The sequence below is a fragment of the Ovis aries genome, chromosome 1 (genome assembly GCF_016772045.2).
Source record: "Ovis aries strain OAR_USU_Benz2616 breed Rambouillet chromosome 1, ARS-UI_Ramb_v3.0, whole genome shotgun sequence".
NCBI lineage: Eukaryota > Metazoa > Chordata > Mammalia > Artiodactyla > Bovidae > Ovis > Ovis aries.
The window spans coordinates 10,548,280-10,573,664 of record NC_056054.1 but is presented as its reverse complement, the minus strand read 5'-3'; the positions used below and the strand labels follow the sequence as shown (position 1 = coordinate 10,573,664).

General features: G+C 51.7%; 1 protein-coding gene across 1 annotated transcript; it reads right to left on the bottom strand.

Annotated features, from left to right (window-relative positions):
* Positions 1-395: 395 nt before the first annotated feature.
* On the bottom strand, positions 396-18,783 carry TFAP2E (transcription factor AP-2 epsilon). Its single transcript, XM_027967756.2, has 7 exons — positions 18,757-18,783; positions 17,979-18,455; positions 17,378-17,429; positions 7,378-7,600; positions 5,752-5,870; positions 5,072-5,213; positions 396-3,343 (listed from the first exon to the last, which is right to left on the bottom strand). Exons 1-7 carry the CDS (start codon positions 18,781-18,783, stop codon positions 3,061-3,063), a joined length of 1,323 nt encoding a protein of 440 aa, XP_027823557.1. The 3' UTR covers positions 396-3,060.
* Positions 18,784-25,385: the final 6,602 nt, after the last annotated feature.

Sequence of the window (25,385 nt, the reverse complement as noted above, 5' to 3'; positions counted from 1 at the left end):
GGAGACTTGGGTTCGATCCCTGGGTGAGGAAGATCCCCTGAAAAAGGGAAAGGCTACCCACTCCAGTATTCTGGCCTAGAGAATGCCATGGACTATATAGTCCACGGGGTCTCAAACAGTCAGACACGACTGAGTGACTTTGAAAATGTCAAACCCAAGCTGGGTTTGACATGCTACGCATTTCATAATCTTCTCCCAACCTAGCTCCCCAATTTCCTTTCCTTCTTCTACACCTCATAAAGCCCATGGCCCATTGAATTGATACAGCCTCAGCATGTTTTTCACTTCATACCTACTGTATAAAGGGTAAGCATTGCTTCCTGAAATCTTTCTTACAGATACGTATATATGTATGATTGGGTTGTGGTGCAGTGTACCCTGATATTTCTAATCTGTTCTCTCTACTAGATTTTTTTTTTTTTTTTAATGCTAGCTTTATCCTTAATTTTCTGAAGTTGAAAAACACTGGGAGTGCACTGATGCTTTAACACTTCTGGCCAAACACTGCTTAGAATGGTCTCCCAATTGGTTCCCATCTGCTTTCAGGTGATTAATACACTGGAAACAATTTATTCCTTCCCATGCTTGGGGTGAGAGGGGATAGGTTGGAGCAGAGAGCAGCTGCTTTGCCTCAGGGTAGGGAAGCTTAGCTCTGACTAGTGAAGAGGTTGAGGAAGCTGACAAGGAACCCCTAAGAAATGGAAGGGGGTGCTGAGATAGTCCAAGTGCCATATGTCTTACTTTTAATTCCCTCAACTTCCTGTAGTCTAAAATAATTTGAGTAGTAGAACGTCTCTTGCCAGGTCCAGGTCTTTCATTAACACAGAACATACTTCCAGCCTTTCCTCCCATCCTTTCATATGTGTAGGTTGAAGCAGGGAACCTTCTTGGGAGAAGCACTCACATCTTTGGACCTTTCCCCTGGGAGATGATTCCTAAACCTTTCCTTTCCGTGAAACACCTGACCATCTGCCTTTGACAGCACACTTATGAGGAACTGGGGGAAGAGAATTCCAGGCAAAGAGAAAGGCGAATGCAGTGGCCCTGAGGCGTGAAAGTGGTGATCTGAGGAGCCGAGGGGGAGCCGTGTGGCTGGGGCAAGGAAGAGGAGGGAGAAGTCCAAGATGAGGTCGAAGAAGCAGGCAGTGTCTCTGTTGCTGGCAGGGCTTTAGTATGGTGTACCAGTGAGAACAGACCAGTTAGAAGGCTACTGTACCATTCCCAAGGAGCAGGGTGGCAGCAGAGGAGATTCTTCTATCTGAATGGACTTTGGGACGGATAGGGTGTAGGGAAAGGATCAAATACAGCTTCCTAGTCTCTGGCTTGAGGAACTGGGTATAGAGGGTGGCACCATTTACTGAGGTCAGGAAGGTGGCCAGGTCAAGATTTGAGTACTTGAGTAAAGTACTCCATTTTGGCCATGAGTAGGGAGTGTTTCAGAAGACAGCAAGTAGTCACCCATATCAAATGCTGCCAAGTCCAGAAGAGGGGACTTTGGACTTGTGGCCACTGATGACCTTGCTGAGTGGATTTCCATAGGCTGGTAGTGGTAGAAGCCAGAGAGTGGGTTGAGGAGTGAATTGGGGCTGGGGATGTGGAGGTAGAGGTGTCATGATCTTCTTAAGAACTCTTTAAAAGGAAAGGATTTATGTTTGGTAAGGTAAGAGAACCTAGAATGTGTCCTTAGGGAGTGATCTAGTAGATGACTTAGTAGGGACAGAGAGACTGAAGGTGCAGGCAAGAAAAATGGCTTGAAGAACGAAATCCTCAAGAAGACAAAGAAGCTAGACCTGAATGGGCCAGATAGTCATCAGCATTCATATTGACACGTATTTAGACCCACCACGAATGATCACAGTAACTCACCACACAGACCTATAGCCAGACCTTCACTCACAGGCTTAGTGAGTCACAATAACATACCCCCGTTCCCCCACCCAGGATTCACCTCTCTCTCTTACATACACAGAACTAATAGCCACATTGACAAGCCAGACAGCCCCACCGTCTGTATCCCCTCACACAGTGATGCCCACAGCCCCCTCCAAGATTTCCCCCTTATACACTCCACCCGCTTCCCCCAGTCCCCAGGCCCTGTCTCTCCCCTGTGACCTTGCCATCTGGGGAGGCAAATCCAGGCCTGGGCTGAAGAAAGACAGGGAGGGCTTCGTATCCAGTGAAAGGTTTTATTAAGAGAATGAGAACGCAGTCTGAGAGCTGGAGAGGTACACTGACTGCAGGGTCAAGAGAAACAACCGTAAATAACAAAATCTCAGCCACAACCTCAGAGTCCCTGACATCTTCCTTCCCTCCCAGCCCACCCGTAGCCCTTTGCGAGCAAAAAGACCCTCTCCATCCTAGTGTAGCTGCGTGTCTCGGTGCATGAGCAGAAGACAGTGAAACAAGAGTCCTCAGCTCACTGGGATAAATAAGCTGCACTGGACATTTTTAAACTTTAGTGATAAATAAATAGGACAGACAGCAACAGCACTGAAGTGCAGCCTGGACTCAAGTTACCCAATTTGTGCTTTATCTTCCCTGTTCCTTGAGGGCCCCTCCTGCCCACTTCTTTAGAAGAGTGGCAGCGATCCAAAGAATCCACTGGGGCCTTCTGCCAGCACCCCTTTTCTGGGGGTAGGAGACTGAGATGCACACCAGCTCCTCAGTAGCACCTCTGGTTGGTTCATTTCCCTCCTGGTCTCAGTAAAAACAGCAAGGCCTTGGCCCCTGGGGATACCCATCACTGCCCAGGCACCCTCATGGGCAGCGCTGGCCCCAAGAACCAGGCTTTTCTGTGCCAACCTCCTCTTCAAACCCTTCTCAGCAGTCAAGGGTCAGAAAATTGCACACAGGAGGCAAACACCAGGGTGCTTAACTTAACAACACAGAGGTCACTTCCCCTTACTCCAACCCAGATCCCTAACTCATGGGTTTCTGGAGGAATGTTCTTTTTCTGGTCTGACTCCAGCCCCACCTTTGAATGCTTTCAGGCCCACCCTCAGGAGGAGAGACCTTATTTCAGATCTTGGGAGCCCCTTAGGGATGGGGTGGGGCAAGCGGTTACTTCCGATGTTTGGCATCCTTCTCTGACGCCTTGCTGTCACTGTGCCCACTGCCCGCACTGCTTAGAAACATCTTGTCCAGCCCCTTGAGTGACTCCAGTAAGTAGTTCTGGAAGGCAGTGAGGGCAGCACAGATGGCGGGCCCGCCGAAACCATGGGTGATGAGGCTGAAGTGTGTCAGACAGCTCTGCACTCCCGGCTCCAGGATGAGCGCTGGGCGATTGTTGCCCAGCGGTGAGCGGTCCTGCGCCATCAAGTCTGCAAACTCCTTACAGATCTGCCTGGTTGGGGAAGGAGGGTCAGAGGTTAGAGACAGGTCTGAGTTCAGCTGGACATCATACATATTGCTGACCCAACAGTCGACAAATGATGGTCATACCCATGTTACCGAGAAGTAAACGAAGGTTCAGAGATGGAAACTGACTTGCCCAATATCACACAGCTAATAAACAGCACATTCCAATACCGTACGATTGCTTTTCCTGTGCATATTCTGCCCACATTCCAAGTCCAGCCCAACTCCTGCCTTGTCCAGGAAACTTTCCTTGATTCTCTCTCCTACCCACACCTGCACCTAAAACAGCCAATGCTTCAAGAGCTTTGTTTATGAAATTATTGGGGAACAATCCAGAGTCTGCCTTAAATAACTGAAATAATAGCTAGCAGTGAATATGAGTTGAGACCTGGATTCTGTGCCAAGCACACTGTCTGTATCAGCTCACTTAACCTCACAACAAATCGCTATTGTTATCCCTGTCACATGGAAGAGGAAACTCGTTAAGTTTCTGACGATTAGATTAGATGACCTGTCCAAGTGACTAGGCTGGAAGTTGAATCCAACTCCATTCTGCAGCCATCATTCATTTCTCTATGCATCCTGTGTCCACCTCAGGCAGGAGAACCACTTGTGTCCTCCCTTTGCATCACCAAGGAACCCAGTCAGCATCTTAGACGTGACTGGGACCCAGGAAGGGCTTGCTGAGTTAGCTGATTAATGAGTGAGGTAGGTCCTGCCCTAGACAGTCTCAAAGGCCCCATGAGTCATGGCAGTCCCATGAGTCTGTGAGTCCCTTTCTGCCTAGCACACTTGAGGGAACTGTGAAGAAGGCAGGATGGAGTTGTGATATGAACTGCCTCAGGTGGAAGGACTGAATGTCATTCTAAGCGGAAGAGCAAGCCCAAGAATGGGAGGGCAGGAGAGGGCAACAGGGTCAGGTGGAGTGGGTGGAGTTTGTGCTGACCACATTATGGGGGTCCTCAAAGGAGTCTGGATTTTATTTTGAATGGTGGTTTTCAAACTGCCCTGTGTCTGTCTCTTCTTGCAAGGGAACCCTTCCTAAAAGGTAAATCTTCGTCAAACATCAGTTCATTACACAGGCTCTGCAGCGTCCCAATAGAACCTAGTTTGAAAATCGATGCAGTACCAGTGGGAGCCTTTGAAGGCTCTTGGGTAGAGTAGTGCATGTGCGGGGCGGAAGGCTGGGGGAACAGAGGGGCGCTGGGGCAAATGTCCGGGAGTGAGACGAGGAGACCAGCATTGAACTGGCATGTGGGTAGGGTGAGGGAGGCATCCGTGAGACTTGTAGAGGGGTCAGGCGTGAAGTAAGGACAAAGTAGGGGCAACACAGGGGCCTGGCTGGGTGCCCTGATGGAGGCGCCAGGAGCAGAGGGGCTGATTGGCAAGGCCCAGGAATGGGGTGCAAGGCGAGAGACCCTCAGCCTTGCCATGGGTGCCATGGGGCCGTGGTACCCACACCTGGGCTTCTGTGTAAGCCTGTCCTGACACTGTGTTTGTGACATACAGAACTCAGCTATGCTCACATGTCCACGTGTGCCCTGTCACGTGCAGCGTGGAGCCTAGATGTGTGCAGTGGATCACGTACCGTGTGTCCATCACGGGTACACGTGGTGCCTACTGTGCCTGCGCTTGGCGCCCGTGTTCGTGCCCTGCACCCATAAGTGTCCGTGTAGGGCACCCACGGCAGCCTGTGCACGGCGCCCTCACTCACTTGGCAGCCAGCAGCATGCTCTTGCGGCCATGCAGCTCCCCGGGGTCAGCGTGTTGTCGGCACAGGTACTCGGCAGCTGCCTTGGCAGGGAACTCGGTCTCACAGACGTAGCCAAAGTCTCGGGCCAGGTGTACGGCCTCTCCTGAGGGAGGGGCGGCAGAGATGAGACATCACGACGCCAGGTGTACCTCTGAGCCTGGAGCACAGCCTGGACCCTCCAACCCCTGACCAGGGCCAGCCTCCATTCTGCTTCTGTTTCTCTCTTCTTCTCATTCCCCTCTCAGCCCTAGTTGCAACCCACTGCCCTCCCTTCTCGGAAGGCCTCTGAGCTCATGGGTGGGAGCTGAGCTTGAGAACTCAAGATGATTGAGCTCAGAGTCACCAGCCTGCAGGGAGGGGACTCTAACCCCCTCATCTCTACCACATTCAAACACTGGCCACTCTTACACACACACACACACACACACACACACACACACACACACACACACACACACACTCTACTTCACCAGCACATGCACCTGTGTGCTGTGTACACACGTAAAGACTGCACACATTTCACACACACCCCTTACATATGGGGCACAGAGAACACACATATGACTAAACACACCCTCCTGCATCTGAGACAGTCACACACAGTCACACTGGGTGGTGGCTCACGGCCCCTCGGGCCTCACCCTCTACTAGCGAAGTCAGCAGGGTCACGTTGGCGGCCTTGCGACGGCCAGCTGGCAGGTTGAGCCCAATCTTCTCCAGCCGCTCGCGCAGGCAGCGGCCTCCATTCTTGGACTTGGCCCTGGACGTGCACACAGAGAGACACACACTATGAAGAGAGAGTCGTGTGTGCTCAATGAGCCAACAGGGCCTTGCTGCCTCCACCAACCCTGCCAGGCCTGGGTCTGGTCCTGGGGACACGCTGGGGTCTCCACCTGCCTGATCCCAATCTCTTCGTAATCTCACTGGGTTTGCAGCCACGATGGGAAAGGGGGCCCTACATCCAGCTCCAGGAACCGCCTCATTTCTCCCTAATCCTCCCAATAGCAGGGACAGCCCAAGGTGGGGCAGGATGGACCAGCATCTCAGGGTTCTTTCTCCCACCTGTGTACATCAGCATAGCTACCCAGGGACATGCAGGCCCAGAGACAAACGGGAAACACAGAGAGATAAATGGGAGACATTGTTATACACACAGCTGCCCAGGGGCACATAGATACACACACAGATGAAACGCACTGAGGTCCAAGAACAGAGACATGCACACCAATAGAGACAGACACACAGTCTCAGAGGTCCAGGACACAGAAACACGTGTCCACACCAAGTCAGGAGCCCAGGGACATTTGTGCAGACACCCATGGACTCACACAAGCCGCTCTGGGATGCTCAGAGACCAGGCATAAGGGGACGCTCCCACACCCGCACAAATGCGGCTCCTACCCAAGGGTGCTGTGCTCAGTCACGCAGTCGTGCCTGACTTTGTGACCCCCATGCACTGGAGCCCACCAGGCTCCTCTGTCCATGGAATTTTCCAGGCAAGAATACTGGAGTGGGTTGCCATTTCCTAGTCCAGGGAATCTTCCTGACCCAGGGACTGAACCCTCCTGCTTTGCAGGGCAGCTCTTGACAACTGCACCACCTGGGAAGCCCCACACAAAGGTAAGCATATACTCACACAGACACACAGAGTAGAACATACTCTAACCAACACATCCCACTGAAAGTAACACAGGAAACTCACACTCATGGAAACATATACTCCTGATCCACTCCCTACACCACATACATATACAAACACACATGCACACAAACACTATCCTCAAATACATCAAAAGTCATAGTCCTGAAGCAGAAATACCTACCCAGGCACAAGGACATACGCAGAGACAGACCCAATTGTGAAGACAAACCATGGACCCCATGCTCCCTGCTCAGAACACACACACCAGAGAAGCCTATAACTGACACAGGGAATGGGCCTTAAGTCCTGGGGACCCTTTTTCCGGGTGGGGTGGGGGCTGTCCCTTCCCCTAACCCAGCCTTGTCCATCGTGCCCAATGTGGGTGAGTCCTGCATCCCTTCTCGGTACCCAGGCTCTCCGGCCTCCAGCCTGCAGACCCATGGGAGCTGCCAAGGACATAGGCCTGTCCAGAGAGCATACATAATCCTCCTGGGAGGCTGAGGTGGAGATGACCCTGTGTGTCCTGGGGTGGGGCCATCCCCTCTCCAAACCCCTGAGAAAGTCTGAAAGGAGCACAGGTTTTAGCCTTGACCTTGGGCAGGGAGCTGTGGGCTGGCCTTCCTACCTGCGAAGGACACCACCCAGGAGAGAGGCATTGAGGCACTCGGGAGGTGAGAGTCGCCGCTGGACCTCCCCCACCGTCACCTTGTACTTGGACGTCGAGCTGAGCAGAGAGAGCCGGCCGGGCACGGAGCAGAAGACCTCACTGGGGTTCGTGATGCCGCCAACCAAGCTGTCTTTGGCCATTGAGAGGGCTGAAAGGCTGCTGGCTTTGGAGGGGATGGGGACTGTGGAGCAGAAGCGAGAGCAAGGGAGAGAGACAACACTGAGCAGGGGGCCACGGGGCACTGGCCAGCTGGGCTACAAGCGCGCTGCTGAGGCGCCAGCTGCGCGTCGGCACCGTGCTCACATGCTGTGCACACACAGCTGCTTCTGCACGTCCCAGCACCTTCCAGAAGGATGTTCCACTAACCCTGCTTTACAAGAGAAGAGACTGAAGCATGAGGCTAACGTGACTCACTCATGTTCACTCAGCCAGTCGGTGGTGGAAATGAAACTCAAAGTTCTCTGGCTCTGGAACCCCGACTCCCCTCATTGAGTCAGGCTGATTCCCTGTTAAAAATCAAACAGCCTCAGCAGTCTTGGGAGTTTGGGCATGCATGATCACAGAGGGTGTTGGAAATAAGGAAACGGAATGTGAGCTGGAGACTGGATTCCTGGGTCACTGCAGCAGGGCCCAGCCAGATCTATGCAATCACAAGGAGGCCCCGACTCCCTGTTCCCACTCACCTGTGCTCCCCATGTCTCCCCACCATCTCAGGTCAGTGAAAGGCCAGGTGGCTTTGGACTCCCCCATTCCAGGGACAGGGAGGTTATGGCCCCATTAGGCCCCCAACCCTGGCCCCCTTCCCGCTAAATCGCTCTGGGACGTCAGGAGTCCAGGAATAAAGAGACATCCCCTATCGTTCCCTCCCCCAATACTCTCTAATTTTGTACTAATATCTATGAAGAGGAGGGAAGGGAATCTGAGAAGTTCATTCTGTAACACGCATTTGGACACTCTTGGCTCTAAAAGAAAGTTCTTCCTGCAGTCTAACCTCCATTCTCCTGCGAAGCCTCAGGGGGAAGGGAGAACGACTGAGGCACTTGTTTCCCCTTGGGCTTTTCCTCTTTAGAGGAAGCGAGAGACTTAGTAGAAAAGGCAGGCTTTCTGTGTTTGGGGAGAGGGATCAAGTGGAGATCCTGAGGCCAAGAGTCAATGAGCACTCACTATACTATATGCTATGTGCGACTTCACTTTCACTTTCTACCAATAACCTCACTGAATCCTCAGAACAAGAGGCTACGTTTATTATCCCCATTTTACAGATGAGAGACTGAAGCCCAGAGAGGTGAAATAATGTGCCTGAAATCATGTAGCTGATAGACTTAGTACCAGTAGTAAGCCCTGGGCTGTGGTCTCAAAGGTGGTGGCACTTGGCCCTCCAGTCATCTGGCAAAATGTTCGCTGAGCACCGGTGTGCGGGGAACTGTGCCTAGGGAAGGCACAGGCAAGCAAGGCTGGCCCAGTCCCTGGCCTGGCAGAGCCCCTCCAGCTTTCCCCTCTCTGAACGTGCATTGAAACCCTCCCTGCCTTCGCCCAGCCAGAAACCTCAGTGAGGCCCTCCACACCGCCCTCTCCCACCCCATCCCACCCATCACTGCGGCCTAGGACTTTCTTTTTTCCACATGCCTGGATGCAGCCACAGGTATGGAGGGACACTCACTCACTTCCCACCTGAATTTCTGCACAGCCCCTGCTCCAGAGGGATCTTTCTGAAACATCCATCACTCCCCAGCCTAGAACTCATCAGTGCCTGAGAATCAAATTCTAGCTCCATAGCTGAGCAGAATGATGCTGCCTACCCTCCAGTGAGTGCCAATCAAGGGCTTCACATTAACAGGTCTGTGGAGTAGATGGTATTTTCTATCCCCATTTCAAGATAAAGAAACTTAAAGTTCAAAGTATTAATAGTTAAGCTGGCTCAGCAATAAGGAACAGAGATGGGTCCTGGCCTTTGATGATGACCATAGCTGTCACAGCGCCCTTCTTGGGACTTCCTTGGGGGGAATGCAGGGGACACGGGTCCATCCCTGGTCAGGAAACTAAGATCCCACATGTTGCACAGTGTGGCCAAATTTTCTTTAAAAAGTGGGACCTAGCTTGTGGTCCAGCCCTCCCTACCTGTCCTGTCTGGTCCTCCATCCGCCCTTTAGGCTCTCGACCACACTGTCTAAGACCAATACACTCCGAGCCACATATATAAATTTATATTTTCCAGAAGTCCCATTTTTAAAAAGCGAGAAACACATTAAGACTAATTTTAATATATTTTACTTACCCCAATAAATAAAAACATTATTACTGAGTCATACAATCAATATTTTGAAAATTATGAATGAGCTATTTTACATTATTTTCTTGTACTTGGTCTTCAAAACTCAACACATATTTTATACTTACAACCCATCTTAATTTGGATTAGCCACATTTCAAGTGCTCTATAGCCACACGCGGCCGGTAGATCCTACAGTGGACAGCATAGTTGTAGACTTCAAAGTGGGGAGCGCAGCAGTTAATGGGAAAGTGTTACCATGTAGGACACACCAACACTGCCAGAACTCAGCTTGTTCAGGTTTTTGGTTTGTTTTTGCTGGTAAGACCAGATTTTGAGGTTTCTAGGTGATATCTCTGGATTATTTTTTTTCACTGCACTGTGCAGCTTATGGGAACTTAGTGCCCTGACCAGGGATTGAACCCACACCCCATGCAATGGAAGCATGAAATCCTAACCTCTGGACCATCAGGGAATTCCCTGGATTTTTAAACATTGGCAACTGATTCAAAAGTTTAGGGACGTCCTTGGTGGTACAGTGGCTAAGAACTAGATGTGGAATCTCATATGCTGCAACAAAGATCTAAGATTTCATGTCCCTCAACTAAGGCTCACCACAGTCAAATAAAAACTGAGTTAAAAAAAAATTCATAGAAATGCACATTTTAAAAGGGTGAACTGTACTATATGTAAATTATACCTCAAGCTTGACTTAAAAAAATAAAACTGTGAATTAATATATTAACAAGAAGGGTAAAGAGACTGTCCGGTCGCCCATGATTCCTAGGCAGGGGGAATGGTCAGAAGAATAGAAAATTCTTCTCTCCCCAGCAGCCTCCTCCATCCGGCTTTTATTAAAGTCTGGAGACCCCTGAGGCCAAGCTCTGTACCAGGAGAGAGACCAAAGCTGGGTGAAGCCGTTTGTGCATGTGCAAACAGGGACATACGTGAGCACACGTGTCACACAAATGTCTATACATAAAAACTACATGCCCTGCTACACAGCAACGAGGGTGATCCTGCGCATGCGTACACTTAACAACAGACAGTGAGCCCAGCTCTATACACACAGGCTCTGCCCTTCTCCAATGTTGCAGGAATGCAGCAACGTACATAAGGATATCTGCAGGTGCTTTTGCTACTGTTGATATATTTAAATATAGAGTATATGCCAGATTTATGCAGACATAGGTGCAGCTAGCATAGTGCAAGATAAGTGTTTGTCTATATGATTAAAGACTTTGCTGCTTCCCCCCACTTCCTCCCACTTATCTGTATCTTTCCCCTCGGAGCTTCTTCCTTCAAAAATGATGGGTGTGAAGCCAGGGTTAGGAAGGGAAGCAGATGGCCTGGGAAAAGAGCAGTCATAAAGGTGGGAATTAACTAGCACAGATTGCAAGGCAGGGACACTGGCGTCTGTCTCCCATACCACAGTGAGTCCTGAAGCTGAAGTGGTCTACTCATGGTGTCCCCCTGGTCACGCACGCAGAAGCCATTCACATGTACACACGCCTGCAGATAAGACCCCCACACACACACCACAAGTCTACACACTCTGTCCACAGGTGGGAGATACGTTCTGACCACTGATTCATAGATGCTCAGAAAGCTGGTTAACACTGCAATTCTTTCCAGCATAAAATACAGGAGAAAAGAAAGGTCTCCTGACCTTGGATTGGGCACAGAGTTCCTCATACAAAACCAAAACATGATCCACAAAAGAAAATCACGAAACTGGATTTCACCAAAATAAAAGACTTTTGCACGTGAAAAGACACTATTAAGAAAATGAGGGGCTTCCCTGGTGGTCCTGAGGTTGGGAATCTGCCTAGCAATGCAGGGGATGTGGGTTCCATACCTGGCTGGGGAGCTAGGATCCCCCATGCCGCAGAGCAGCTGGGCCCACGTACCACAACAGGCGAGCCTACGTGCTGCAGCTAGAGTCCACGCGCCACAACGAAAGACCCCGCACGACCCAGTGAAGACCCCGTGTGACTCAACCGAGACCCCTACGTGGCCAAATAAGTAAAAGCAAGAGTCTCTTCTAAAAAATGAACAAAATACTCCCGAATAAGATATCTGCAAATCCTATACCTTATCAAGGATATGGATCCAGAATATATGAATTCTTATAATTCAATAGTGAGATAAATAACCCAATTAGAGAATATTCAAAACATGTGAATAGATGTTTCACTGCAAATGAGATATGAGTGGCTAGTAAGCATATGAGAAAGAGCTCAACATCACTAGTGATTAAGGAAATGCAAATTAAAAATATACTGAGATATTCACCAGGAAGGCTATAATCAAACAGACAGACATATCAGGTGCAGATGACGATGTGAAGAAACTGGAATCCTCACATCTATTTGGTAGGAATGTAAAATAGTACAGCTGCTTTAGAAAACAGCTTGGGAGTTTCTTTAAAAAATTAAAGACAAACTCATAAAAATCCCACAATTCCCACTCCTAGGAATTTAAAAGCAGTGAAAACATGTCCACACAAAGATGCATTGTGAATGATCACAGCAGTATTATTCATGCTAGCCAAAAAGTGGAATCAAACCCAGAGTCTATCAGCTGATGAGGGAATAAATAAAATGTGCTCCATCCATACAATGGAGTACTACTAAGCAATAAAAAGGACGACCTACTAATAAAATCTACAACACAGATGAACCGCAAAAAGATTAAAAGTACAAGAAGCTAGGTGCAAAAGTTGGCATATTTATATATGTTTCATTTATATAATATGTCCAGTATATGCAAACATATAGACAGAAGGCAGATCAGTGGTTGCCTAAAGCTTGGAGTGGGAATTAATTACAAACGAGAATAGAGGAATTTGGGGGGAGGTATTGGAAATGTCTTAAAACAGACTGTGGTAATGGTTACACAATTCTATAAATATACTAAAAATCTTTGAATTGTACTCTTCCAATGGGTGAATTTCAGGTATGTAAATTTTACTTCAGTCAATCAGTTTTTAAAAAATGAAGTCCCAGGGCCATATTTCCAGGGATTCTCATTCAGTAGATGTGAGATGGTGCCCAGGAAATCTTCATTTTCTTAAACAAGCACCCACTGGGGATTTGATGCGTGTGGTTCCTTAGACCACACTTAGGGTTCCACCAACCCAAGGATGTGGGGAGAGGGAGGAGGAAAGCAGACAGGAGGGGTTCTGACCCTCCTCCCGGCCCACCTGCGTTCCCTTACCTTCCCCAGTGGGACCTGCGGGTTAAGTTTCCATCTCAACAACTGCTAGAGGGTTTCTTTTTTAAATTTTTTGATTTCTTGGCCGAGTCATGCGGCTTGTGTGATCTTAGCTCCCCAACCAGGGATCAAACTCATGCCTTCTGCATTGGGAGCTTGAAGTCTTAACTACTGGACCACCAGGGAAGTTCCTGGAGGGTTCCTTTTATTTCAAATTTTAATTTCTTTTAATTGAGCTATAGTTGATGTACAATATTACATAATATGCACGGATACAACATAACAATTCACAATTTTTAAAGATATATTCTATTTATAGTCATGATAAAATAACGGCTATGTCCCTTGTGTTGTATTGTCCTTGAAGCTTATTTTGTACCTCCTAATCCCCACCCTCTCACTCTCTCCTCCCTTTTTTTTAACTGTAACTCCTACCCTTCACTGCCCTGCAGGTGCTATGCTGCCCTCAGGCAGAGTCCACAGTTCATTGCACTGGTTTTTTAGTCTGTGCTGGTGGCTCAGATGGTGAAGCGTCTGTCTACAATGCGAAGGAAATGGCATCCACTCCAGCACTATTGCCTGGAAAATCCCATAGATAGAGGAGCCTGGTAGGCTATGGTCTATGGGGTCACAAAGAGTCGGACATGACTGAGCAACTTCACTATATATTAGTCTCATGCTGTGGCCTACGGTAGCCTGGGAGGCAAGTGAGGTAGGGTTGTAGAACTGAGAGTCAGATTCCATCTTTGTGTAAAATTCTGGTATCCTGTGTATTGTGGATATATTTTGCATTCAAAAATTTAAAAAATATTGCACTAAGATGCATTATCTATCTTGATTACTAAGCTCCCAATCTTGCTTCAAGTGAGTTCCTCACTTATTTCACCCCAATCCTGGCGCTGCTTTGAAGCCCAGAAACTCCCCATTCCCCTTTTCCTTCCCAGAGCCAGGGAGAGTGGAGGAAAGGGTGACTGCTCACATCATAGCCCCTGTCCTGAGGGTGGACAACAGAGCCCAGCAAGGGACTTCCCCGCCTGAAATTCTGCAACTACTCACTCTCCTGGGGGGAAGGAGGAACACCTCACTTCTCATCCCCAAACCACTTCCCTCCAGCCGTGACTGTGTGGTCAGAAACCCATAGAGATGTTTAACCTTTTTAAACCTGTTGGTCTTTCCAAAGAGAGGCCACATACACATGCCATGCCCGGTGGGGCGAGTGGAGCTCGGCCATTTGCACAGGACCTCTCCGAATGCACTCAGACTTCAAACCCGGTCACTCATTCATTCAACAAACCTCCGTACCACCTCCTGAGCCTCATGCTGATGTTTCAGCTTCAGGCACTCACCGCTTGTCTTTTGAGCTCCCGCTACGACCTGTACAAAACGGCTCACTGCCGACATTCGTGTCCCTGTCTGTCTCTCTGGCCAGTCCTGCCCCATTTCTGCGCCCGGAGGACAGGTCGCAAAACTGAAAGTGACAAATGTGGGTAGAAAATTGAGGGCTCCCCGCTTCCCGCCGGCTCAGCCTCAGCCCCATCCGCCATCGCCGCCGCACAGCTGTCCCGGCAGCCAGGGGCGGCCAACCTGCAGGTGTGCGGTGGGGCCTTGCCGCCCCTCCCCGGCCTGACCTTCTCTGACTCACGGTCAAGGCGGAGGCCCGAGGCCGCCTCCAAGTAGGAAGGCTGCTTCTGGGGTAAGGCTGGGCTGCCTCCCTTTCACATCCCGGACCCCCGCCGCCCCTCACACAGCTGCCCCTCCCGCCAGGGCCAGGAGGAGCTGGAGGAATGAAGTCCTTGCTGCAGCTAGCCAAGAACGAGTTTCTATAATTTCAGGGCTTTGCATAATTCTGTAACTCCAGGACTTTCTATAAATCCAGCAGTGGGACGGTCCTCCATCGCTCCTGGCAGGTACCAGAGGACTTCAGGACGGGACCGGGGCTCCCCAAACCTTCGGAAAGACACGAGGGCGAAGAAGGAAGCTAACCAACCGCGCCCACGTGGCTGGCGGCGTGGCGGGAGTCCCGCAGGGACTGCGGAGAGCGCAAACGAAAATCGCCCGCTGTGTGGGGCGAGGAGGCTTCAACTGGGCCACCTGCGTGGCCACGGCTATGTCGCCCGTGCGAGGGCTTTCCGAAGCCTGACCTTCGAGGATGGGCTCCGCCTGTCTGGTTGCAAAGCCGCAAAGTGCCGCACGAACTCCGTCTCCTCCCCGAAGGCTAGCCGCGCCCGCCGCCAGCCAAAGGCCAAGTTCGCCGCTTGGGAACCAGCTTCCTCCTTCATCTGGGAGATCCAGCTCTCGCCCCTCCCTCTTTGCGGCACTGCCCGGGGCTGTGACTCTCTGTCCAGGCTGGGGCTTCCAGCGTGCAGTCCCTAACTCAGGTCGCCGTCCCACCCACGGGCTGACACTGCAGTCGGGCCGGTGTGGGCGCCCGCGACGGCGACACCCCGCGCAGCACGGGCGCCCACATCCATCCCGCACCTGCCGGGGTCAGCGCGCAGCACTCGCGAATCCTGGCCCCACTCCCTGTGTTCTTGGGGCTGCTTTGGGGGATCCTCGCGCACCCCTAGGACCCAGAATTTATGGAAGTTTGGGGCTGGGAATTTTAGGCAGTTTTAGTTCCTCTTTGTAGCCAGTCTCTTGTCCTGGCTCTGAGCAGGGGACTGGGGTTTAAGGTACTCAGAGGCCCAGCTGGTTTTTCTACCCTTCCCCAAAGCAGAAATCCCCAGGTTCCTTGGGCTTCCCAGGTGGCCGTAGTGGTAAAGAACCCGCCTGCCAGTGTGGAAGATGTTAAGAGACATGGGTTTGATCCCTGGGTCAGGAAGATCCCCTGGAGAAGGGCACAGCAACCCACTCCAGTTTTCTTGGCTGGAGAATCCCATGGATAGAAGAGCGTGGTGGGCTACAGTCCATAGGGTTGTAAAGAGTTGGACATGACTGAATTGATTTAGCACGTGAGCACGTCCCCCAGGGAGTCAGTGAGTCTAGACCCCCCTAATCCACCGAGTCGGGGCAGGAGTCAGGAACTGGGAACTGAGACCATGGAGACCATCTCCAGGTGGGCGCAGCCCTGCAGCAGGCTCTTGCCACTGGAGACGAGTTCTTCCTTCCTTCGGTTTTGGAAAAATTCACTAAAGCAAGGCAGTGGCCTCTAGCAAAGAGCTGGCTCTGACTGCACACCTCTGCTGGGACTCCAGGCAGCCTCCCCAAACCTCTACCTCCAGGTAACACAGCCCCAGTACCTGGTGTCCCCTTCCCCCAGGTTCTGGGTGGGCTATCCCCTCATCTTTCCCCACACATACTCCAGGTGGTCCAGCTAACTCCCAGCCCCAAGTCTTGGAAATCCAAGTCCCGCCCCGTGCCCTGTCCCCCCCCCCCCCCCCAACCCAAATACTCTCTGGGAGGGCAGACTGAGCTCAGGCTTGAATTCACTGGTTTGAAAAACAGCTTGTGCCACTGCGGGCTTGTCTGTGCCCCCATATTCCTCTCTTCACCGTCCCCTGCCCAAATTCAAGGAGCCTGTTGGATGCCTGAGCTTCCTGAGTCTCTGTCTTTCTCACTTTTCTCTGTCACCGTCAGAACTCACAGGTCCCAAGATCCAGTGGAGGGCAGATCTCAAACCCCTGGATTTTACTAGGGCAGAGAAACACAAACACCCCGAAAATAATCAGGGAGCAACTCTCCATCCTTAGAGATCCTCAGTGCCAAAAATCAAGTTCCTGGACACAACAGGGACCCTGACCCCCCAAAGCATGGAAATTACACCAACATGATGGACACACATTACACACTCAACAGCAAGAGACACCAAGAAATACTAGAAAGACACCTAGGAAAGGAATATTTCAGACATGTACAGGACTGCAACACCAGGCCCTGACCCTCCTGCACATGGCCTGACACAGTATTCACAGACCCGCTCCCTCATCGTGAACACTGAAAGAGGCTCCCTAGTGGAGAAAAAATTCCCTAGGGAAACCACCAGGCTCCCAAGGACCTGCTGGGAAGGGAGGGGCAGAAAGAACCTGGCAGGCTAGGAAATCGTAAGACTCCGTAAAGTGGAAATCATTTAACGACATCCATGGGAATAGCACCCCTATTACCACCTCTTAGGAAACAGGGAAGTGGTTTAACTTGTTCCGCAAATTACTCCAGATCTAAAAGAGTGCCCTCCCCCTTGGTAGGGAGAGGCCAGGCCCCTGCACAGGCTTGGCCGCCAGGGTAGCTAAGTGAGCGTGGTCGGGCTCCCAGGGCACCTGGGCTGGTAGGCTCTGGGGCCAATTCACCAACCACCCTAGCTGTCCAGGCTTGCAGCCTCCGCAGCCCCTCTACTGGGCCGGAAAGAGTGACCGGTGGCCACCGAGCTCGGCGATGCACTTGAGGGACGCGCCGTAGGGAAGACGTTGGGTCTGTGTGCCAGGGCGTGCACCATCTCGCCCAGTTCTGCCCTGGCAGAGGCATGCCATTCTTCCTTACCTTTCTTGATCACCGACTGGTCCAGGAGGCTCATTCCCGGCTCGTCCATGGCCTGCAAATAGGACAGGGTAGTGGTAAGGGGGCTCGTAGACTAGTCTCTTGTCGCTTCCCAAGCCCTTGCTGTCTGCTCCGCCCAACGCGCACCTCCCGCCACCTGCGGCGGCCTCGAGCCGGACCAGGATTCACCCGCGCTCCAGCATTTGCGACCGAGTTGGAGCCCTGGGAACCTCGCCGTGCAGTTCAAAGAGGGAATTTTGAACCTCAGGCAATTCCTCCGCCTCTCTTCGCTCCAGGCACAGGCTGCCCCAGTAGACCAGAACTGGGCATAGATGCCCTACATTGCCCAGCGGAGAGGGACAAAGTGGTTCAGCCCCTGTCCATTTACTCGGCGAAGGGTCGCCGCCACCCAGACCCCAGGCTCACGGACTCAGAGCCAGGCCACCTGAAAGGCCAGGCAGCGTCCAACTCAGGACGTGGGGCGCATCCTCGGTAGGCTGGGAGAAAAGTCGGACCGACTTCTGCACTGACCACTCTTTGCCGCCCGCCAGGTCCTAGGTCACCGCAGCGGATGCTGGCCCATCCCGGACTGTTCGGGCCTTACCTGCAGGTCCTCCAGGCCCGGCGGGGCCGCCAGCCCGGGGAGGCCGAGGGGCGCGTCGGCCAGGCCGTGCGCGCCCTCGGTCAGGCCTTGCAGGAGCCGCGGCACAGCAGCGGCGGCGTAGTCGCGGCGCGGGTCGAGGCCCAGGGCGCGGGCGGGCGGCGCCAGCAGGCCGGGCGGCTCGTCGTGGGCGCGGGCGGCGGCGCGGGGCGCGGCCCAGGCGGCCTGCGGAGGCTGCGGCTGCGCCAGGGGCGCCAGGCCGCCGTACGGGTCCCCGGCCAGGTGCGGAAAGGCGGCGGCGGCGTCGGGCGCCTGGCCGTAGGGCAGCGGCGGCTGCGGGTAGGGCGGGGGGAAGTAGGGCGGCTGGAAGTCGGCGGCGGTGGGCGTGTGGCACAGCGGCGGCGCCGGCCCGTAGGCTGCCTGGGGCAGTGACGCCAGGCGGGCCCCGCCGGCCGCCGCGCCCAGCCCGTCGGGGCGCTCCTGGGGAAGGAAAGGGGCGCGTCAGGCGATCCAGCGGCAATTGAAAGGACCCTCCTCATCTCCCAAGGGGCCGGCTGCCGTCCTGCCCGCTCCCGAGGCCCGAGGTCTATCTCTGAACGACCCGTGGGCGCGGGAACCTTGGGCTGGGGACAGTCCCGTGCGCACGGTTCTCCGCGGGCGCAGTCGCTGTGGCCCCCTCCATCCGAGATTTCTTTGGAAATGGGAGGCTCGGAACGGAAGGTCCAGCACCCAGGCTGCCCGATCCCCGGCCGGGCACGCCCCGGTGCCCAAGACTACTCACCATGGCGGAGTAAGTGTGCACCAGCATGGGGCGGGCAGCGCGGGGCGCGAGGCGTGGCGGCGGCGGAGCCCTCGCCCGACGGCGAGCGCGGCTGGAAGAAGGGCGCGGAGCCTGCACGACCCGCGGGCGGTCACTGTGCGGTGGCAGGGTGCAACCCAGCGCGGAGCCCGCCAGGCATCTGCTCCTCAGCAGTGGGTGCCCCGGGGCAGGTCCATGGGGGCTGGATGTGGGTCGGACGGGAGCTGATCGCACTTGGAAAAGTCGGTCAACGAGTGCCCAGCGCCCGCCTTCTTCTGAAGGCAGCTTGCTCCATGCACTCCAGTTATAGTGGCGGGGGCGCGCGGGGCCTCCGGGGGCGCGCATTAAAGAGACACGCTAGGGCAGCTTTCTCCCCGCTCCCCAGTGACTTGCTCCAGAGGAGGCGTGGCTTTGGCGCGACCCCCCGGAGAGGATAGAGTCTTGGTTCCAGTCTGCGCTGGTCTGAGCGTCTTCTAGGCTTGAAGCTCCCAGCTACCTTGAAACAGAGAATTCGAGGTTGGGACACAAGGGCCTTGGTTTGCTTTGGCTCTGCCCCATCTTTGCCTTTGGAGCAAAGCACTACCCTTTCTCGGCCTTAGCTTGCTAGTCTGTAAGATGGGTATCAGTCCTTTCTCTAATCACCTCACCCCATGATGGTTGAAGTGGGCAGTACTGAAACTGGAAGAGGTTTCTGAGTTGCAGACTCAAGCCCACTGGCTCCTGTGCAAACATATGTTGGCGTATGGGTCTGTGTACGTGTGTGTGTGAGTTGGGGGCCATCCCAGCCTCTCTGCATGTTTCTGGATAAAAACCCCTCTGAGGGTGCTTACTTCACTCAGGCTTCCCCCAGCTGGTAACTCCCAATACCTAGCCCAGGTCTGAGGAAGCTGGAGACACAAACTGACTGTACAGAGAGAGTTGCCTGGCACTGGGATTGGGCATGAGTTCAGTCTGAGTAGGGTTCCAGGTATTTCTGAAGTCTTGAGGTCCTGGGCTGTTGAGCGTGGGTGGGTCATCCCCAAAGCCTGTTGTGTGACACCACGTGGACCGTGTGCTGTCATCGCATTTGCATGCATGACATGCACAGGCTGTGTGCGTACTACCAGAACAGGCACCGGCTGGCTGGCAAGCATGTTCCAGTCTCTGCAGTCACTTTTGCTTTACTTCAAATCCCAGCCTTTCCTTCCTGAGGAACAGGGACAAGAATTAAAGAAGGGGAAATGAGAAGGGGGCAGCAAACGATGAGATGGTTAGATAGCATCACCGACTCCATGGACGTGAGTGTGAGCAAACTCCAGGAGATATCCAAGGGCAGGGAATCTTGGTGTGCTACAGTCCATGGGGTCACAGAGTCAGACATGGCTTAGTGACTGAACAACAAAATGAGAGGAATAGTAAGGGGAATGAGAATTAAGAAAGCAGATGGAAGGTGTTGAAAAGAATAAGTTGGGATCTTCCCTGGCAGTTCAGTGGTTAAGACTTTGTGCTTCCATGGCAGGGGCTGTGGGTTAGATCCCTGGTTGGGGAACTTAAATCCCACATGACACGTGGCACTGCCAAAAATTTTCTTTAAAAAAGAAAAAAAAATGGCAAGAAGATACTCCAACCAGGGCAGAGTAGAAATGTTGTCCAGTTGCTAACTCATGTCCGACTCCCCAACTGCATGAACAGTAGCACACCAGATTTCCCTGTCTTTCACTATCTCCTGGAATTTGCTCAAACTCATGTCCATTGCGTGGATGATTCCATCCAACCATCTCATCCTCTGTTGCCCCCTTTTCCTCCTGCCCTCAATCTTTCCCAGCATCAGGGTCTTTTTCAATTAGTCGGCTCTTCACATCAGGAGGCCAGAATATTGGAGCTTCAGCATCAGTCCTCCCAATGAATATTCAGGGTTGATTTCCTTTAGGATTAACTGGATCTCCTTGCGGTCCAAGGACTCTCAAGAGTATTCTCCAGCACTGCTGTTTGAAAGCATTAATCTTCAGTGCTCAGCCTTCTTTATGGTCCAACTCTCATATCTGTACATGACTACAGGCAAAACCATAGCTTTGACTGTCTGGACCTTTGTAGGCAAAGTGATGTCTCTGCTTTTTAATATGCTGTCTAGGTTTGAATAGAAATAATCACAACTTATTACATACTATGTCAGACTCTATATTGAGTTATTTAATGCTCACAACAACCCTATGAGATAGAAACCCTTATCACCCCTATTCTCCGGTAAGAAAAGTGAGATACAAGGAAGCGACATGACTTGCCCAAGGTCAAGGAGCTATTAAGTGGCAGAGCTGGAGCAGTCTGCCTCTACTCTTTCTGTGTTCAGAATCACTATTCTGTACTGCCTCAGACTCAGGTGCCTAAAATTTAGTCTTGACTCTGATGAACTGTGTGATTCTGAGCGAACCCCCTTTCCTCTCTGATCTGTTTCTGCAACTTCAACAACAACAATATGGGAGGGAAGAGTGGACTAGATGTTTTCTTAGACCCCTTTCTAATGAAGCGGAGGATGAGAAAGTCAAGATTAAAATAGTGAGCTAGATTAGAGGAGAAAGGGAGATAGAAAATGGGAGGTGTGTGGAGGAGACTTGAGCGGTGTTTTGCAAAAGGCACACCTCGGGTACAGAGCTCAGGTCTGGGTCATCTCAGTCTGGGAGGCTTTAGGGGAAGGAGGAGGCTAGAAACAGCCAAAGTTTCATCACTAGGAACTTTCCAGAAGCTGAAATCACCAGTTAAGGTGGTAGAGAAAGCAAAATTGGGCAGCTTTGCAACCTCGTGCCCAGGGCATAAAAGAAGTCAGGAGTATGTATGTGTATATCTACATGGATGTGGGGGTCTGTGGTGAGACCCTTCTTCCCCACAGGACATTAGACATCAGGCTCCAAGACAGGTGTATGTGTGACAGCGTGTGCATGCAGGTTGGTGGACGCGTTTGGGAAATGTCCAGGAGAAGTGAGACTTATGATGCCTGTGCCAGCTCTGGGCTTCTCCCGCTCTCCCCAATAGGCTTAGGAAGGCCAGAATGACCAGAAAAGCTGCCTGCCCAGTGGCTTTCCTCACCCTACTTCCTTGCAGTTTAAGAAAACTCCTTCTAAAAAAAAAAAAGAAAAAAAGAAAACTCCTTCTTGCTTATTTCTCCTCTTTTCTGACCCTTTCTCAATCTTCTCTTCTATCTCCCCTCTTTTCATCCACACCCCTAAGGTCACCTATTCATCCTGAGTTGTAGCTTCTACCTTTTCTTCCTAGCTACACTCTTCACTAGTGAGTTCATCCCCTTTCGAGACTTTAATGACTCCTGGCCCATTGTTGTTATCTCCAGTCTGTATCTCTCACTAGAAATCCAGACCCACAGGTGTGATTGCCTACTGGATATATTCCCTCCAGACAACTTGTTGCAGCTGAGACCTTCCAAACCCCAAACTGAAGTCAAACATCTCCTCTACCGCCACCACCAACTCCAACCTGCTTCTCCTCCCATGCTCTAGAGTTCCGTAAATGGCACTGCCATCCTTCAAATTAGAAAGAGCCATGCCAGGCTATGTCCTTTGCCTCACCTCCATAAGTTACTGGGGTCGGTAGCCTTTCCCTTCTCCAGGGGATCTTCCCAACCCAGGGATCAAACTGAGGTCTCTCGCATTGCAGGCAGATTCTGTAAGAGCTGAGCCACAAGGGAGTCCCTAATCCTCATAGAGGATCATCATTTCTAATTCTTAAACATCTCTCTTCATCCTCTGTCAGCATCTTAAGCTGCCATGCTCTTCCTTTTAGACCAGTTATTCTCAAAGTGTGGTCTCTGACCCAGCATCACCTACAACTTCTGAAACTTGTTAGAAGTGTCAGTTCTTAGACCCCACCCAGACCTACTGAATCAGGAACTCTGGGCAAGGGGCCTAGCCATGAGCCTGTGAGGTGACTCAGCAGTTCAATAAAGCCTGGGAACCACTGCCTGGACCATTGCAACAACCCCCTACCTCAAACTGGTCTCCTGTCTTCTCTCATATCTCTTCTTCAACAAAAGTGACTGGACCATGTTACCTCCTGGCTGAAAACTCTCCTGGGGCTCCTCATGGCCCATCTTAAGGGAACAAAAAAAATTGAAACACCGTAATTGGCATTTTAGGCTCTTTGCAGCTGCAACTAATTTTCCTTTCCTGCCTCATGAACCAGTTTACAAGAAGAAGAAAGGTGAAACAGAAAATATGTCTAGTCTAGCGCTGGGTTTGGTACATAGCAGGTGGTCAGTAAAGGTTTGTTAAGTAAATGATGAATGAATGAGTTTATGAATTCCTCAGCCTATTCCTAAGCTCCTTTAGGAAGACTTCTAAATGAATATGTCTTCCCAGGTGGCTCAGGGGTAAAGAATCCTCCTGTCAATGCAGGACACGCAAAAGACACGGGTTCAATCCCTGGGTCGGGAAGATCCCCTGGAGCAGGAAATGGCAACTCGCTCAGTATCCTTACCTGGAAAATCCCATGGATCGAGGAGCCTGGCGGGCTGCAGTCTGTGGGGTCGCAAGAGAGTCAGACACGACTGAGCACGCACATGTGTGAACATGACTCAGGGTAACTAGACACAGAACCCAGGTAAAATGTGGAGAAGTCACATTACGATCAGTGAATGATTTTGCTTATGGCTTCTGAGGAGAGGGATGTTCTTCATGGTTTGCTCTTCAGGGGCTCCTCAAAGTTTCCTGGTTGCAGACTCTATCCCCTTTCTTGTCCGGGACCTCCTCACTTTCTGAGACATGGAGGTGGGCATTGCCAATTGCCCACTCTCTGCAACACATGCACACATGTGGGGGCCTGGAATGTGCACAGGGTCCATATGCAGACGCTCCTGGACACACAGGGCACACAGCATGACAGAGACACTTATGAGAAACATACACGTGGGGACACAGGATGTATATTGACACGTAGGTATGCATGTTCAAACAGACACAGACTCACATTTGGCGTACTAGCCCCATTGCTCTTCTCCCAGGCTCAAATCTTTCCCTCTCTTTTCAAAAAGTGAGTTTGCAATAGGAGTTTATGTTAAGAAAGGACTCAGGCCTGCCTCCCTTATTGTTAACACAGCCACCCTCCTGCCCACCTTTGACAGCCTTCTGCTCTTGGCCTGGTGGTTTGCAGGTTGGGGGAAATCAGGTCCAAGGAGATACTCAGGCTCCACCTGGTGGTCAGATCTCACAACTGCAGCTCACGTGCCCCCTTCTCCCTTGCTGCTGAATTGATTACCAGGAGCAAGCGGTGTTACTTGGCAGCCTAGCCCTCCTCGCATTCCAGAGTCAAGAACTCTCTGACCAACCCTCACCAAAGTACAGACTCCAGTCTGCCTTGCATTTTGAAGATTTCTGCAGGGTTTGTCTTCTCCACCACACGAGGGAGAGTATTTGGAGAGCAGGGAACAGGGGCAGTTGCCCTTGGCTTTGGGGTGCCCTTCCCTTCTCTTTTCACCTCCCCAGATGATCTCAGTCACTTCCGTCACTTTAAGGACTGCTGATCCCGCCAACTCCTGAATCTGTCACTTGCCCAGGCCTCTCACCAAGCTCCAGACTGCAGAGAGACACTTCCCCCTGGATATCAGCAGTGCAAATCCACCATTTACCAAGATGAGCTTACATTTTGCACAAACCTGTTTTTCTCCCCATGACAGTGAATGGCCCCATTAGTCACTCACTGGCCCAGAACAGGAACCTGGGAGTCATCCTTTCTCTTCATCCCTCTTCACTTCCAGTTAATCACCAAGCCAATTAACTAACGCTGACCACCCTTACTTTCTCCACCCTCACGGCCACTAGCTTAATTCAGACTTACTACCTCCTCTCCAAGTTCTCTGCCTCAGTCGTCCCTCTTGCAGCCAAAGTCATCTTTCTACAATGCAAACAGAATCACACTCAATCTGCTAAAAAAATCTACAACCTCAGCATGATCCCACATCTAAGCTCCTTGACACGGCACACCAGAATTTGTAAGATCTGGCCCTTGCCCATGGGTCCAACCTCATCATCCACCACTGCTCACTGTAGCAGTAATGACCTACTTGCAGTTCCCAAGCTCCTGTTCTTGTTTGTGCATCTGGCAAGCTCCTTCTCCCCTCAGGTCTTGCCACAGATAGCTCCTCTGAATTTTCCTGGACTCATTCAGCCAGGCTGAGGGGATCTCATATTCCAGCGGCACTATACAGACCCCCTCATAGAAGCAACTGCTTACGTCTTTAGGAGTTGCCCTTTGCCTTCTCCGTTTCCCCTCTAGACTGTAAGCTGCTTGGCGGACAGGGTCTGACTTCATACTTTTCAGGGATTTCAGGGACTCCATGCCAAGGACATGACTTTGAGTACATCCAGTAGATAAATCAGTTTGTTATCTATGCACAGCCAACCACAGGTAGGTACTTAGAAAATACTCAACGAATGCTTGTAGGCTTTAGGGCCTAGGTGGAGAAGGGTCTGTAGAGTGTGGACCTGGGACTGGTCTGGCTCCAGCCTTACAGCTTTGGTTCAGGCCTGGCGAGGCAGTGGGTGCTCCAGTCCAGTCCCCAGTGAACCTCTCAGATCTTTCCTTCTCACTTGGCATACAATGGAAATGAACAGCTGGCTGCCTGAAAGTCA

Bases quoted from the DNA above. Each gene is read 5' to 3' on its own strand.
- TFAP2E (XM_027967756.2), bottom strand. From the start codon at position 18,783: ATGCTGGTGCACACTTACTCCGCCATG. The intron at 17,430-17,978 runs GTAAGGCCCGAA...TCCTATTTGCAG, and splicing joins CGGGCCTGGAGGACCTGCAG to GCCATGGACGAGCCGGGAAT. The intron at 3,344-5,071 runs GTGAGTGAGGGC...TTCCCCAACCAG, and splicing joins AGCATGCTGCTGGCTGCCAA to GCAGATCTGTAAGGAGTTTG.